The 17,344-nt window shown below is 41.0% G+C and overlaps 1 protein-coding gene across 1 annotated transcript in view; it reads right to left on the bottom strand.

Moving 5' to 3' along the window:
- ZFYVE1 (zinc finger FYVE-type containing 1) overlaps positions 1-17,344 on the bottom strand; it is a 189,298-nt gene that overhangs the window by 164,604 nt on the left and 7,350 nt on the right. Inside the window, exons 2-3 of the mRNA XM_085627252.1 lie at positions 12,921-13,526; positions 1,134-1,638 (exon numbers count right to left, since the gene is read on the bottom strand). Of these exons, the coding sequence (XP_085483378.1) occupies positions 1,134-1,638; positions 12,921-13,412 (997 nt within the window). The 5' untranslated portion in view covers positions 13,413-13,526. The remainder of the gene's footprint in view (positions 1-1,133; positions 1,639-12,920; positions 13,527-17,344) is intronic.

Raw genomic sequence — 17,344 nt, 5'->3', positions numbered from 1 at the left:
GTCTATACTTCCTAATAAAATGACTAGTGAGTTTCCATTTCTCAGAGGGTATTGATTTTTTTTTTTTAACAGATTTTTATTGGGATAGAAAAACTCAACATTGCAGCACTTTCAATTGTACAATATATATCAATGCACCTACATAGCGTTCTGTCCAATCAAATGGGACCGCAACTGTCGAGAACGACAAAAGCCAGCAATGTAAAATATGTATAAAAATCACCACAGCAAGTCAAGATACGCACAAGCTAAAGAGGAGTCAAGTGGTCATTGAATTGGCATTCACCATTAGAGATAGAATAGACATAGAAAGGGTAAACAAATAAAAACTGAGCAAACAAACACCCAGCCCCGGCCTCACCCCCTTTCTTCCTGGGGCAAATCCCCCCCTGCCCTTCCCTCAGAGAAAAATTAAGGAAACAGGTAATGGCAACAGAAAGGGGCATGTCTCTAAAGCACTGCATGGTAGGAGCGGAGCCCAATATTGGAATATGTTAATGATTCAGGGGAGCTGCAAACACAGGTATGGACTCAAATATCAGGCCATGGAGAGCCTAACAGGAAGAGCGCAGTCCAGGAGACATTCAGTCAGAGGTCTCGTCTGCACTTTCAGTCTCATCTTCCTGGAAATCTGCCTGAATTACATCCCATGCCCTTGCCTGTTCTAAAGGGTGTCTGCCCTGGTGTGTTTCACAAAGCAGAGGATGCCGTCCCAGGTTGCCCATAGTATTACGTCTGCCTGCCAACTTTAAATCTGTGAACGCTCAGTGTTTTTCCATAGCGTAGTGATTTTACGCTTAGCCAGCACCAAGGTCAGGTCAATAAAGTGGTTAATGACTCTGTATTAAGCAGGGCGAGGGTAGATAGATACCCAGGAGACAAATCTGCGGCGAAGGAGTTAGTTGTCATGGAGTATTGAAGATGGAATAAATGTTGTGCCATGGCGGAGTTGCTGGTTGAAGAATCAGGTGAACAGAGTGCTATTCAACTTGTATGGTCCTAGGTATATTAATTTATCCATTAAGCTTCAGTTCATCTGCCAAAATTGCCAAACCGTCTACTAACCATTATATTATAATAAAAACTTCATAGTGGTTACAGTTAGCAGACCTTACTTGCAATATATCACTTACCAGTGCCGAGGAGTTTGGTGTGGATCGTCTCATGAAAAATGATGACGCCTGGACCAAGAGTGGAGAGGGGAACATCCAATCCACAGCGTGCCGTGGTGGCTTTCAACTCCTTTGTAAAATATTTCAGATAAGCTTCAGAAGCATCCCCAAGAAACTTGAAGAGGTCGTTGTGGAGTCTGTCTGCATGCGTCCGATAAATAACAAGGTCTGAAATGGCTAGAACCTTCAGCAGTAGGCGTGTCCTCTGGCTCAGGTTCACAGTGGCCCCTAGCAGCCCCTCGGTGTCAATCACCACCACCTTATGGATAGGATCGAAAGCTGCCCAGACACCCACCGTGCAGGACTCCTGGGCAGGGGAAGTCTTGAAGACCTCTCGACCATAGAAGAAGGTGTGATTGAGGGTGTGAGACTTGCCATCGCCTGTGTTACCAAAGATGGAGATGACTTTCAGATGCTCTTCTGGGTTGCAGTCCAATTTCTGGATAAACTCCTCTTCATCTGCCACCTTAAAAATAGCATGACAAATTAATAAACTCCACTGCACACAATACTGTTCAGGAAAAAGACAATACCAAATTATCAGTAAGGTGGAATTAAGAGTAACTCCGTAGTGACCAAAGACCCTAAATGTTAGGATTTTTTTCAGAGAGGTTTTAAAAGGATAGAGCCAAGGGAACCTGAATTAATGGAGGTGAGTGAAAGTGTAGGACTAATACCTGAACGGCTGCTTAGCAGTATTCAGACACATAGTACCCCAATTCTCAGAGAAAAAAAAAAGCGAGAGAGGAAGAAGAGACACAGAGTTACGAAATGGTGAACATGTCTCCACCCTTCTCAGGTCCTTCCATTGACACATATTAGATTTTTAATTTGCTGCCATGCACTTATGATGTTCAATGAAAACTCATTTTTACCTGAAAATTGAGACAAAGAATCTATATCTCCACCAGAACGTTAAGTGACTCTGCTGGTGGTACCCTCGTAGATGAACTATTTACTGGTGTATCCTGTTCCAGGAGAAATAAACGTTTACAGTCCAAACACTTACAGCTTGGAATGATACAACAAGTGATGTGTGATTAACAAAAAAGGACTGGGCTTCTGAGGGAAAGGCATAAAGTTTACTTCCTGGTTCAGTTAGTTAATCGTCCACTTGGGTACATTCTGTTAGAAGGTTCTCTATTACTTTCCAACAAGGTGACAGAGGTTGGCTTTACAAAAGAAGATAGCAGAGAACAGTTTTGAAAGAAAATAAGGAAGCTAGTTGAGTGAACAACAAGATAAATGGAGGAGGCAAAGAGTCAATGTAATGAAGTAAAAAATGCAATTTTTAGGTCTGGCGTTAGTACAGACCATTTGATTTTACTAAAATTGTATATCATATACATACCTAAAGGGCTTTCAGTTAGCCCACTTTATCCATTGGTCTGTTTGGTCATTCACATATTTTTTCTGCCCACTACTGCATAATGCATAGGGTATAAGTTCAGTCCACTTCATAATGCTTTTGGGGGGAAAGGAAGGGGTGGGGGGGGGGGGGGAAGAGACAGGCCAAAAAATGTTTGCTTTTAGCCAATGCTCTTCAAAAATAAAGTTTCACAGCAACCATAACAAACAAGCATTGGCAAAGCCAATAGGACATTAGCCATGCTGCACAGCATTCACAATGTTGTGAAGCATGGCTAAAAAAGTAACTAAATAGAGCTTTTGGCGCTGCGGTTACTTTTTCTCGCTAGATACCGATCTATGTTAGATCTGTAACTGAAAAGAAAAAAAACGCAGGCGGGGGGGAAATAACATGGGGTGAAAGCAACGGGAGTGGTGGTAATACTGCGGGTGAAGGTCGGAGGCAGCAGCAATACATGGTGCAGGGTGGAAGCAAAACAAGGAAAGCAGGTAGGGGGAAGCAAGACTGAGAACGCGGGTGGGGGAAGCAACAAGGAAGGACTGATGCAAGAAGCAAACAGGCGAAAGAGCAAAGTGGAAATGGCGGAAGAAGAAGGCAGGCGAGAAAGCAATGCAAGGGAGCGAGGGAGAAGCACACAGACAAGAGAGAAAGACAGAGTGGGGATAAGGGTTAGTGAAGTGCGTGAGGGAGACAAATGGAAGGAAAGCCCACACAATCTGCTGAATACGAAGCAACCAATGGTAAGCAATGGGTGGACTATAAGCACACTGTAAGTAAACAATATCTTTTGAATCAGACAGCGTATGTGCTGCCTAGTAGGCTTCGGCATAAACACAAAACATCCATTAACGAGGCTAAAAGGATGGCACCCAACGTCGGATATATTGGCCGAGCCAACGCTAGTTAGGCTTGCAGTAGAGTATGCTTTTCATTTTAACAAACACTGATTTTGCAATATAATATCTAACTATTTCTTTATACTGAGCAACTCTCGCATGAACACAAGATAGCAAATGGGTGGACCCATGTGCAATCAGCAGTTTAGTTCACCAGCAGTGATCCATATAATGGTCAAAAGGTGTCCTGAATTGTCACCACACTTTTCTTGTCAAGGACGAGGATGGGCTTGGATATTCTATGTTGCACTAATGACTTAACAGTACAACTGAAGACTAGTTCTGTTCTCTTGCCTAGTGTAAAGTCCCAAATTAAAACATGTTCCAGTCTTGCAGTATGGGAAAGGAGCCCAATTCAAAAAACACTATCAATAATTAAGCCCGGGCTAAGTCCAGTAGAGTATTACATTTCCGCCCACTGCATCTACGCCCATCTTGGAGCCTCTTGGTCTTATACGGTAGAACGATGACAGCAGGCTTGCCTACACGGAAATCAGATAGCTCAGCTCCTGCTCAGCATCAGTCAAGCTGTTAAACAGGTTAGAAAGGTTTGCCATTACAAACACATTCACCAGTGACTAATCACAAAAGCAGCTTCAAAACGAGGTAACGTCAGGAGGCCTTCTGTGCCAGCGAATGAGTCCAGAGGCAGAAACCAGTGTCTAAAGTTTAAAAAACCACTGCTTTCAGATAGTACCCAGGATCCTCATTCGCAGCTTGATTTCAGGTGAATGGTGGACAGTTTTTTTTTTTTATTAAGCAACATTAGGGATATTCATGTTCTTGTCTGTGCTTTAAATGAAACAGCATATGAGGAACGCCATGGGCTGTGTTCATGTTAGAATTATTTTTCCTACTAATTAATGCAAACAGAAAAATACTCAACTTAATAAATGCTCGATTTATAGAACAAGGAAAGATGAATGACTCCAATACTCACGGGTCACAACAGCTAAAACTGAGCTAATTTCCCAACTATTATACCCTATAATGAAAAACTCTACATGAGTGACAAACTGACTGAGGAGGAGGTTTACTTTAAGAAAACTACAATTAATAACAAAAACCCAGCTATGTTGGTATTTTCCACTGACTTCTTTGTGGTCTTTATTGTTTGTTTTCTATAAATATCTGTAAAGGTTTAAGATACAATTTACAATAATGTCCATCCCAATGGCTGTTCGTGGCCATGTTAAAATGCAGGATAACAGCAGGGTAACAACCCCTGGCTCTGTTCATGTCCACAAATTACTTTTACTTAACGGAATGGCCTACTGTTACCATGAAGGAAGGGTCTGCGGGACATCATCTGTGCAACAAACTGACCCTTACTGCAAAGCCGTGCTGGAGTGAATCTGGGCCTGAAGGTTCCTTCATCTTCCATTCTCCACCATAGTCTGTGTTCTACTGTAGAGCTCAACTGCTCTGGCCCTTCTTTTGACGCAAACACAGCCAATCTGTTGTGTACATTACAGCCATGCCAATAATCTCTCAGGTCTTATCAATGTGACTAGCATCTGACTTCCAGAAGCCAGCAGCTTCTTGTGATCAACACATTTGCCCATTTACGCTTTGGCTCACTCGCTCATTGTCCCCAAAGCATTGTTTAGAAAACCTGGTCTCGCAGGATGCTGCATTAGAAAGGAATCTTCCAAGGGAAGAAAGAACAGAGAAGGTTACTAATCCCATAAGGGTGGCTCAGGAAACCAAAACAGATCCCATTTTACAACACTGAAACTACCATTAATAAAAATAATAATAAAAATACTAACAATACAGCAGCAACAACTAATTGTCTATGTAGCACTCCATCACAATTCTCAAAGCGTCGGAGCTTCAGGGGGTTCAAAGTTTGTTTTACACAAAATTAGCCCAAGCATGAAGAAAGGAAATTAAATGAAAAAAACCTTTCTTTAAAATAACTATGCAACAGGAAGGAAAGTGAGCCATGCATAAACCACTGGCCTACCTTTTAAGATGTTTACTCATTAAGCACAGCCCACCCACCCAGCAGTGTCACTGGGCAATCAATAGAAGGAGTGCAAAACTTGGCAGTAAAAACTTGATCACGGCATTCTTCTCTTAAAAAACATCATTTAGCACTCAAATATCTGAACGTGAAAGATGGGTCGGAGGTTAACTTTAACTTTTCACTGCTGCTTTTAAAGCACGCGCCTGTTGATATTTCATCTTCAGTTTGAACTCACTTAGGTAGTGTCACCTAAAAGCGTTGCTTGTTTTTGATTACTTTTATGTTTGAATTTTGTAAAGTAACGCATACCAGCATGCATTAGCTTAGGGGCACTATGGGTAGAGCAAAATATGGACTTGGAGGTAGAAGGTGGTCAAACAGTCAGAAATGCAGTGGTGTGTGCTGGTACAACCCTTCACCCAACAGGCCAAGTGCGATATTGAAGCCTTACATGGTTCAGCAATGTCATCTGTGGCCTGGAATAATGAAAGCAGCAGCCAGTTATAGGTGTCTTAGTTTTAAAAGTACATTTTACGTTTATATACCGGCCTGCATTCTCTTAATATATATTCATGTTTTATAAATTGCACTAGGCTTCCCACTAGAGTTCTAATACTGCCGTAAAATCTTTACCAGGCGACATCCAATTAAAATTGTATTTGTTACAAGCTTTAAGTAAGAACACAAGACGAGATACTCTGGACTCTGGGAAAAAGATTTGTCCAACAAGACATAGATGGGGTCAACATGCTTATGTCTATTGACAGACACTTTTCCTCAATGCTCCATTTCTTGAGAGGAGGCAAACTGCCTGTTGTCCACTGATTGTTTCTGGACTCACTTCCTGCACAACCTTCCGGCTCCAGCATCAGCGCCTTTTACCTCTCAGGCACATCTCAACAATCTAGACAACACAACTGGATGTGAAGCTTTCAGTAGCAACAACTTTGGTTGGGCTGGGCAAACAGGATCACATTAGAAAAGTAACAGCTATAGTAATTAAACCTCATTGTCTCCATGTGGCTCAATAGGTTACTTGCAAACTCTTATGTTTTGTTCATAGGATAGGCTATACTGCCGTCACTGTTTTCCTGGCATGCAAATTTCAACTCTACCAGACTTTACGAAGCAATGTCAAAGTACCTTTTAGCTAACATATTTAACAAGTTACCTGAAATGAGACCTCACAGGCTTTTCTTCTTGGAAGCATACGTGTCACAGGATTATTGAACACATGATTGGGTTAATTTACAGGCTAGCTATAGGAAGTCCATGAGCAGATGACCTAACCAGACTTCACACCCCAGTTACTAAAATCAGGGATACTTATCATCTGGTGTTACGCTTTTTGATGCTCGCCTCAATTTGGACTCCATAGGCCAGGAAAACACTGCTCCCAAACAAGAGGGAGCAAATACCAGGTCAGCCCCACAGCTTCTCAGTATTTCTACTGTCCAACATGAATGTTGTGTTCCTGTTACCTTCACACGGGGCCCTGCCGTAAGGACTTTCAATGTGTTGCCTTGCAGCCCCATTTGCTCTTCCTACTGGGGTAGTTCCCTCAATCTTGTTTTTCCCATAAAAATATGATTTCAGTCTTTGCTCCACTCATTTCCGAATGAGTGGAGCAAAGACTGAAATCATATTTCAGAGGGCACTCATTCAGGTGTCAAATTCTCCCAAGCACCACTATAAATGATCATGTTATAAATCAATCACTCAATCAAAGCAAGCTTTATTCGGTTAAAAAAAGTACAACCATAAAAGCATCCTAAAAATAATAACACGTTCACATTTCATCATAAAGTATACAGTAAAGTAAAGTTTGGAGAATTTCTACAACGCATGAGAATATGTAAGCAGCATAATTCCAGTTAGAGCATAAGAACGAACCCGAGAAAAACATTATGCATAAAGTGCCACGTGCAAAATATACAATCGAGAGCAAAGCTACGACCCTGGACATCATTAGTCAATGAACGTTCTATCTTCTTCATATACAAGGGCCTTAAGATGTGAATTATTTTTCCTTATTCCAATTGCCTTCTGAATGTAAACCACTACTGCATTTCAAACTCTGTCATTTACTAAGTTACAGATATACTCAAAAGCAATTTCATATGTAAACAATCTCTCCTTTAAAAACAATGGGCGTAAAATACTCTTCCTAATACCTCTATAAAAATCACAGAATAAAATGAAGTGCAAAGTTGTCCGATCTGATTTTCCGTTGCAGGATACACTTTGGGAGATTTTGATTCTACCTTCCCGTCGTTGGGAAAGCTATTAAAAGATGGGCCATTTCCATTCTTAATCTTGTAAGATAAAATCTATGTTTTATGTTGGTGACCTGAAATAAATAATATTGCATCCCTGACCCGATATTCCTGTCGCAATATGCATTGGTCAACTGTTTCAAGTTAGCCTCAACTTCCCTTAACCAACTGCTTGATTCTATAAGTCCAGTTTTTAGGTCCTTTTTATTATAGTCAAGTATTTGGAAGGGATTATTAAAATTAATATTTTCGGCGCATTCATTTAAAAGGTTCTTAATATACATCAGCCAAGGGATTTTTTTTTTACCATACTCCAGGGCAAGGCAGTCCTTAATGATTTCCCGAGTAACTTTTGTACCCTCCTTACTCCATATCCCATACCAGACGTTAAGACCTGCTATACTAATAAAATCGTTGATATAAGATGCATCCAACTCTTTGTGCACGCTATATGTAGCGGTAGAATTGGGGAAGGCTAGCAATCTTCGTAAAAAGATGTTGTCTTGAGACTGAAGAATAGAATAATTAGCCGCTCCCCAAAGCGCAGCACCATAGCAAGTTCCAGTAAGGCACTTGCTCTTGTATAGTGTGAGAATTTCCCTAACGGGTTTATTACCCTTTTTTTTTTTTTAAATCCGAAGATTGCCTCTGTTATTTGAATACATTTCAATTTACAGTAATCAATATGGGCTCCCCAATGTCCATTTGCTGTAACTACTAATCCTAAATATACAAATGAGTTTGTTGCTGCAATAGGGACACTATTTACGTGATGGGTTCTAGTTTTCCCTTCCCACACACCATCGTAAATGTCTTTTTTTAGATTAAGTATCGGGTCCTTTTCCTGCATATATTCTGCAAATTTCTCAATTAAGCACTGGAGCCCATTTGCGGTTCTGGATAAAATAACTGTGTCGTCCGCATTGAGCAAAGTGGGTACAGCATCTTTACCTACTCTAGGGACATCAGCATTTAGTTTTTGCAAACCTTTGTCTATTCCATTTATATACAGGGAAAACAGGAGTGGAGCAAGGACACATCCCTGCCTTATTCCCCGTGTTACTTCTGTCCCATATCGTACTCATGTACTCAACCGGTTATATATTTCTGAAAGGAATACAATTGTGTCATTCGGAGCATCCATGTGAGTCAAAGTGTGCCATAGCTTCACATGGTTTACTAGGTCAAAAGCACGTGTGTGGTCAACAAAACAAAAGGTGGAAGTGGACCTTTTTTGTAATTGTATATTTACTGATTATTAGATGCAGGTTAATGCACTGTTCAATTGTCTTTATCTCTTTTCTGAATTCATACTGTGAATCAGTGAAGATTGTATTTTCAGCTGCCCATATTTCCAAACTCTCCAAAAGAATTCTTCCCATCAATTTTGACGTCGTGTCGAGGAGGTAAATGGGGCGATAGCATTTAGCGTCACTTCTATCGCCCTTCTTACAAATCGGGACTATAATACTTTCCGTCCACGTTCTCGGCACCAGGTCACCCGCTACAGCGTTAAACACTTTTTGTAAAATTGGCACCCATAGTTCCGTATCGGTTTAAAAAATATCTATAGGGACCCCATTGGGACCTGGTGCTTTTCCGTTTGCACATCTATCTCGGGCCAGTGTGTCCTCATCCAGGGTAATAGGGGCCAGATTAGGGAAATCAAGAATTATAAAATCTTTATTTTCTAATGGTACTAGAAAACCATTAAGGTCACTATTATCTACCAATACGGGGGTTTTGTGTTCTGGGTTTAAAACCTGTCCAAATTAACTTATCCACTCTGGGGGCTGCACCAAGCTCTCAATTTTAACTGTGGAATAGTCTTTAAAATAAGGACGATTAAACGTCTTCCAAAATAAGGGGGCGTCCTTTGTGTTTGCAGCCTGAGTTAGTTTCTCCCATGCTTGTTCTTGAATCCCCCTTTTCCTTCTAATAAGGATCCGTTTATAGATCATCCTCTGGATTTTGATAAATTCGCTATTTCTAGGCTTAATTTTTAGGGCATTTTTTAAAGATTGATTGATTATCCTTGGTGCATTGGCAATCGAACCTACTAACTTTTTGGGGAGCTTTCTTCTTATTCTTAATTTTCAGTCCCCCAGAGATTAGAGGTGATGTTACAGAAAGCTCCAATAATCTGACAGTCAAAAGAGTCCCCCTTATTACAGATCTCGATATCGTATTTACAGTCATGCATTAATCTATCCACAAATTCATTAGGATTAACTCCAGACTATTTGATAGTAATACCGTTCTCTCATTGCGTTGATATGGAAGGCCCTTCCTGGGGAATCTCATTAAGTCTCGCTGTTAAAAATAGTGGGTGATGGTCACTAAAACAGCTTTCGATCACCTCAATTTACACTATCTGATCTCGTCCAAATACAGACATTAATATATGATCAATAATTGAACATTGTGTATGACCTTCATAAGTTGGTAACTTAGGTTGTCCCTCCAGGGTCGACTGATCCAATAGTTCTAGATGATATTTATACATTGCCCCATTGATAGAGTCGCCATATTAGTTATGTGGGAAATGAGAATAACTTTCACCAAACTCATTCCCATATCCACAATATTTCCCTTCTAGGATTTCACATTTCTTGCTATTAAAATCCCCAACCCAGATAAAAAAGCAATCACTTCTGATGTGTTTTATAAATCAATCAAGCTCCTTCTCAAGTGCTTGATTTCTAGAGTTATCAAATACTTTATTATAAAAATTGATTATCACGAAACACTGATTGTCTAGTTCTTGGGTTGCACATTTTTGGATGGATCTAATACTTGATTAATTGTGATGAAAGAGCAAGAATTTTGTTTGACAACCTGATATAGTCAGTCTAAATCACTGCATCTTCTAAGGGGTAGAAATCTGTTGGATAATGTGAGTGGTGTATACCCATCTGCTGTTATCCATTTGCGGGGTGACTAAGGTGTTCCGTACCTGGTTTATAGAAGAACCCTAAGGGAACTGCAGTAATGGCATCATTCTGGGGTTTTGATGACATTGCCCCTCTACTACATGGCTAGAGCATTTCTAACCATCTCTGGATATCGAACGGTAACAACAACACAGTCCCCTTCACAGGATTTTGAGGATTTCCCCACCCAGTATACTCTTACCATAATGTTTTGAGCCAGGATGTTCGAATTATAATAGCAGTGTTTAGTAACCCAGTGCATGGCCTTGATCTTCAAATCCCCCAATCCTCTTTGACCTCATCCATTAGCTCTGGCACATTTTTAAGAATGATGGTGTAAGGTTTAGCCTCAGGTGGTAAATGTAGGGGGTCTCTGATAATTTCTTGGAGGTTGAAGGGTGGGTTGGAATTTGTCCATATTTTTGTTTTTAGTTATTGTCGTTTTTGTCTCACAAGAAGTTGGCATCATAGAATGCAAAACATGGTGTCTATTGTACTCGGCCCTAGTATCCGTGGTATTTTTTCCTCGACCCAGTGCAGTTGGACCTGGCGTGCCTAATATACCTTGTAAAATGTCTTTAGGCATGGTTCGTTGGTTGCATTCTGTAGCTATCCTGCCAGTTATATCATTCAAATTAGTTGTACTGGGGGGTTTCTCTGGTAATATTGATTCGGCAATTAATCTTGAAATCTGGGCTACATAACTCTTAATTTTTATGATTTCAGACAGTAAGTTCCTTTCAATTGTGTCAATTTTCCCCATGTAATTTTTTTAATAAAAGTTACAGTTTGTGGGAATAGTCATAACTTGGGGTATTCCCTAAGCCCTTGCTTTGTTTCTTAGGCAATAACTGTGATTGTTTGTGAGGTTCTTTTGTTTTTACTTTCGGTGGTTGTTTACCTTTGTTTGCTGAGGGAGTCATTGAGTCTGTACTCTCGGTTAGGACTGATATTTCTAATGGTATGGTTGACACACAAGGCGCTTTACTGGTGTTATACATTGAGACAGTTATGCCCTTTTGCTGGGGATTTGTATTTAATTCTATCTCCAGGGCTACTGCGTCTGATCTAGTTTCTTCTGCCACTGCAGTTAATGCGGTCTTTGTAGCTGCTAAGCGCTCCTCGACATTAACAATCTCGCTATTAATTAAGCCCATAGCGGTGTTTAAGTAATCTGTTATAGGGGCACTCAGTCTTGCATTTTTGTTTTTGCTGCCTGATGAAACAGCTGCAAGTTTACGTTTTCCCATGGTTAAGAGCAAAGAAAACCACAAACAATGTCACAAATAAATGGCTGTGCTACTATAAAGCAGTTATGTTCACTCTTACCGTGGTTCGGGAGTTATTTGGCAGCCTAGAGGGGAGGCCCAGCCAGCCTCTACTGGCCGCTTGCCATAAACTATTACCTAGTGAGCTCTTTTTTGTAACCTACAGGTAGGGGAAACTCACTTTAAAGAATGCTTTTCAGTTTTTACATGACCGGTCACATGTTTTAAGATGGACTTTTCGTGTTACAAAGCTAACGGGCAGTCTTGAAGAAAATCAGCCAGTCTACAACCCCTGATCTAACGCCGGCTGATGGCTAATCCAGTAGACTGCTTCTCTGCCACTTTGAAACTAGAGGTTCAGCCCTTAAGACAAAACTAAACATAGAAAGAATCTATGCAGCCCTCAACTTCAAAGACAGTGCTGGCAGTAGGTTAAATGTAAACAAGCAATCTGAAAACAATTTAGACCAGACGTGGGTGTTGCGAATGACCTCTGTGGAACCCTAAGCTATCTTTACTTATTTTAACACAGAATATTTCTTTGGGGGAGAACCATAGAGGAACCTGCCAAGGTACATCTCCTCAGTATACCTTCATATCAGGAACAGCAGCGCCAGTCTATCTGAAATCACAGAAAAGCACTAAAAACTCTCCTTTTCCACAAAGCACTCCAATGCTTAATCCCATCAACTATTAAGTAGTGTGGCCTTTTCTTGCATTTCTTTAATGGCTGCCTTCTCGTCCTATAAATTAACATATGGCTAACAACATATCCCACCATTCATTCATGCCTAAAAAAATCACTACAAATGATTTTGTGGAGTCATCCCATTCATTCAGGTGTGAAAGTCGAGTTTAGAGTGGATGAAAAACAGGTTACGGAGGCAACTCTTGAATGAGCACTGCAGATGTCTTCATTAATTTATTCAAGAATAAAGTAAGGAGACGTTAGAGTGGATGTTCATGAATTCAGCCTACCTGAAGCGGATGACTCAATGCTTTCTTTCATTAGACACAAACACATCAATGCTCACCTGGATACTTTCAGTTTCATCCACCAACAGGAAGCTTACAACGTTTTCCATCAGCTTCTTCTTCTTGGTTTCATCGTCCATCCCTTCGCTCTCTGGCTGCTCACGGGCCTTGTTAACATGATACACAGTGATGGGGTGCTTGCGCCTGTTGCCGCCAGAGTGGGCTTTCTTTTGGCACTCGACACACAGGTTGATCTTGCATGACTGGCACCGAATGGCCGCCCGCTGCCGGGTGCCACTTGGCGAGACGTTGCCACTGCTGTTTTTACAAGAGTCACAGTACGGCACATGGCCGGGCTTGATACGGATCCGTTCATGGTTTCGCAGCCTCTCCTGCCGGTGTAGGTCCTGCTCACACTGCTGGCACTGGAGGCTGCCACACTCGTCACACTCAAAGACTGCCTCATCGCTGCCACCACAGGCATAGCTTTCCTGGCACATGAGAGAAGTGCTGGCACCCTTGTCCGCTGCTGGCGGAGTCTGAGCACTCATACTTCCTCTTGACAAGTAAGGGTGCCGCTGTTCCTTAGATTTGTAAGAAGTCCAGCTGTTCGGAGCACTGGGGTGCGTCTTTCAAGGTTAGGCCAGGAGCGAACTTTTTGTTCCCTGTTTAAGAAAAACAATAGCGTAAAAACACTTGATGTCTACAGTAGATGAACAGCACATTTCAAATTTCTTGAAATGTGGGTGTCAAAATGATCAAAAATAACAGAACATGGTATTTAGTTCTTTAAAAGAATAAAGTAAAACAAACAGTGAATGTTCTAAAACTAAAATAACACTTTACAGCTATGAGAAAGTATAAGTGTCCCAAATGACTTGAATATATATATGCCTTTAGGCAGGCAGGAAGATGCCAAAGGTTCTTGTTAAACAATACTTCAAAATTGAAACAGCTACAACACAAGAAACCTCGAGGGTATTTTTCAAGTTTTAAAAGATACACAGGTTAACATTAAGTAGCAAATTGATTCAGTTTCTAATGTCACAATTACTGTAATTAAGGGCTGTGTTTCTGTCTGATGAATTCCACTCCCAAACAAACCAAACCAAAAAACGACGTATTATGAAGAAAGCCCTATGCCTGTTGCTTGGACATTCCGGATGATGATAGCCTAATGAAATTGTTTCTAAAAAAGGTACTTTAGGTCTCGGCTAGCGATGGCTGCGCTTGCGCAGTCTCGCTCGCGAGAGATAATGACTTGGGAGAAGAGGGGCTTGAACCCGCCCCTCTTCTCCCCTGTTCTCCATTGGCTGGCCTAGTAAATGCTGGCCAGCCATTGGAGAAGAGGTCCCGTCACTCCAATCATGCCCCGTCCTTTTCGGATCTGGGGGCATGTTTTTTGCGAAAAGTCTCAGGGAGGAGACAACAGCAAAACACGCCCCGAATCCGAAATGGACGCTGCGTTTCTCCGAGGCATTTCTGCTCTGCCTCGGAGAAAGGCGGTGGTGTGTCATCCCCGTCCACTTGGATATCCGTGCTAAACTCACACTTCTTCACTCCAAGTCGAGTAGTAAGTGAGAAATGTGCTTCCGTTGTATTCTTGCTAAGGTCGATCGTCAATAAAAGTTAATGTGTTTCTAAAGCAGTATTATTTTATGTCTTCCGGCAACAATTAACTCCCAAGTAAACAAATGCTAGTACTCTCACAGTCATTTATCACGCTGCAAATCCAAGACTACAAGTTCTCAAATGGAAAAGATCAAACGGCCTGATAACTTAATCACGCACCAAATTTGAAATTTGAGAGCTCGGAGACTAAGCCTTCACCGGGGTCCGCATTACCCTGCACCGCCCCACCAAGCCTCATTGATACAGAAGAGCGCAGTTTCAACCCTAAACAACGCCGTAAAAGGTTCCACCACCGCCGTATCATGCGGTCACAACTTCTCATCGCAGTTTTAATTTTCTGCCTTACCTCATTTTTTCAGTAGTAAGGCATTCGAGCGTGGTGCAACTCTCTATCTCTCGCTACCTTCCACTGATTCAGAATTAATACTGGCGCCACTGTTCCTGAGTAGCTCATTCGTTCTCTCCATTGCAGCTCATCACGCTCAGATGGGAGTACGTAGGCAGGGCCGTGCTCGCGTACAAACCTTCAACCACGTTGAAGGCAATTTGCAAGTTTACTGTAAAATTAGCACAAACTAAGACAACCAAAAGTAAAACTACGGTTTAAACAGTCAACTAGAGCATTGACGTTCCTTTCACGTATAATGTTAGAGGTCAACAAGATAAAACCCCTGTATTTATTTTTGCATCTTGTGTAAACGAATTATTTCACTTTAATATTTGATAATCAACCTAACATTTCACTGTGTTGGAAAAAAAAATATTTAAGACTACTTCATATTATAGGCAATTCAGTCACGCCCACTCGGCCAACGCTAAAATGTGACCGAAAATATTTTCGGTTTGTGACCTCTTTATTTATTCGGCTCAGGTTTATGCTCCAACTCCCAGATATTGTCCATACATGAATTGGCAATCTAATTCACACCAAACAAATCGTAACTCCCAATGTGTCCGGCTACAGGGTCGGTCTCACTACTGGAACGCGTCAGGACAGATCATTGCTTGCTGCACGCCATTTGCGCATGCAATGCAAAGCGATTACATCCTTTCACCACAAATTCTGGTTCGTTGTGGTCGGAGAGTACATTTTCCTATGGCTCTTAGACAATGCTTAATTTGAGCCGGTGGTTTCCGGTGGAGGCCACCAGCCCTCATTTTGGGGGAAAGCCCTTATATTAACTTATCAAACTTTGACCCAGCAACAAAGAAACAATACAAAAGGGGGGAAAAGGAGTAAGAGAAAGACGTAAAAAAATCAGTGACATAGAGAGAAGACAGGGGAGAACGACAAAATTAGATAAAGGGATAGGGACTGTCTGAAGGTGGATAAAAGACGCATGAGGTGAAATCAAGACTTAGCCGATAGAGACCCATTCGAGGCCCCCTTAAAACAAGCAATTACAATGCAACGGTCTCGGCATTGTTAAAGTTAGAGCTATTGACATTGCTCATGCCATTATTTTTGTTTGTTTTTGTTTTTAAAACATGTAAAGAAACGGCATTGTTATTTACAATGTCAATAGCTTAATCAGTGTGTGTGTAGGTGGCTCTGTGTGTGGGTGCAAATGCAATAGGTTTCGCATTTGAGAATGATTAAGCTATTGACATTGTAAATAACAATGCCGTTTCTTTAAATGTTTTCAAAACAAAAATAATGTCATGAGCAATGCCAATAGCTCTAACTTTACCAATGCCGAGACCATTGCATTGTAAATGCTTGTTTTCATTATGTAATTTAGTCTACACCTCATTCTACAGAACAAATTCCTGCATAGCCACCATCCTCTCCCTTCTACGCACAGTTGACCATTCTATCCCCAAACTCATTGCTTTACCCTTGGACTCCTTCCCTCCAATTCCAGGATTGCCCGCACCCCTGACAAGTTTCCTGTTCCTAACTGCAGCCTAAATCCCAGAATCACTGCATTGCCTTCTCCAAAGAAATGGAAAAATGACTCCTCCAGCGTGGTTTATTTTGTCCAGCGTAAGGATGAGGGTCCTTTTCTTCTTAACTAATACAGCACTATTTGTGGCAAATTAAAAACTGGTCAAGGTTTTTTATAACTTATTAACATGAACCTATTTCCGCAATTCATGATTCAAATCCATAATGATTTTCCGGATATTGGTAATTCATTGCAAAGCCTATATTCATCATCATTTTACCAGGTAAGCTTTCTTTCAGCAGGTTTTTCATGGGACAGACACAAATCCTTTACCACTACTTGTGGGGCAATGGATATTTCCCATCAGCGACATGTAGATAAATCCAGAGGTGTTAAGTTTTCAGAAATTAATTTGAAAATTTCAGACCAAGGTAACAGCTATTTTACATTGGTGGTCATTTCTGGGAGCTAATGATAAACAGATCTGCCACAAATAGGTCACTTGCTTCTCTACAGCTGAACTGATCAAGAAAGTAATAATTAAGCATATCAATGTCTAACACAAAACGTAAAGAATTATTCCTTAAAACGTGTGACATTATCAGTCTGTTAATATGTCCAATGTGTGTTGCCTTTTTGGGTTGCTTTTTAAAATAATAGTGTTTGTCTGTACAATTAGTTAATCACTATATGTTAATATTCTCTGCCAATTTAGCATGGTGTATTAAAAACAACAGGGTAATGCAGTGACCTCTGAACCTTTTTATATCGGGCTCCCACCTTCCTCCTGCAAAATAATCTGGTGCGGCCCCTCAAAATGATATTTTCTAGCAATTGTTACTTAAAATGTTAGATACTGTGATGAAAGAAAATCATTTTACATATTCCAAGGATAGCTGACATAGGACATAAATTATTGTCATCGACATTTCGACCCCGTGATCAAGTGTTATTCACTATAC

This window comes from Triturus cristatus, chromosome 9, assembly GCF_964204655.1.
Source record: "Triturus cristatus chromosome 9, aTriCri1.1, whole genome shotgun sequence".
Lineage (NCBI taxonomy): Eukaryota > Metazoa > Chordata > Amphibia > Caudata > Salamandridae > Triturus > Triturus cristatus.
The sequence above is the reverse complement of the archived record's forward strand: the minus strand, read 5'-3'. Positions and strand labels throughout refer to the sequence as shown.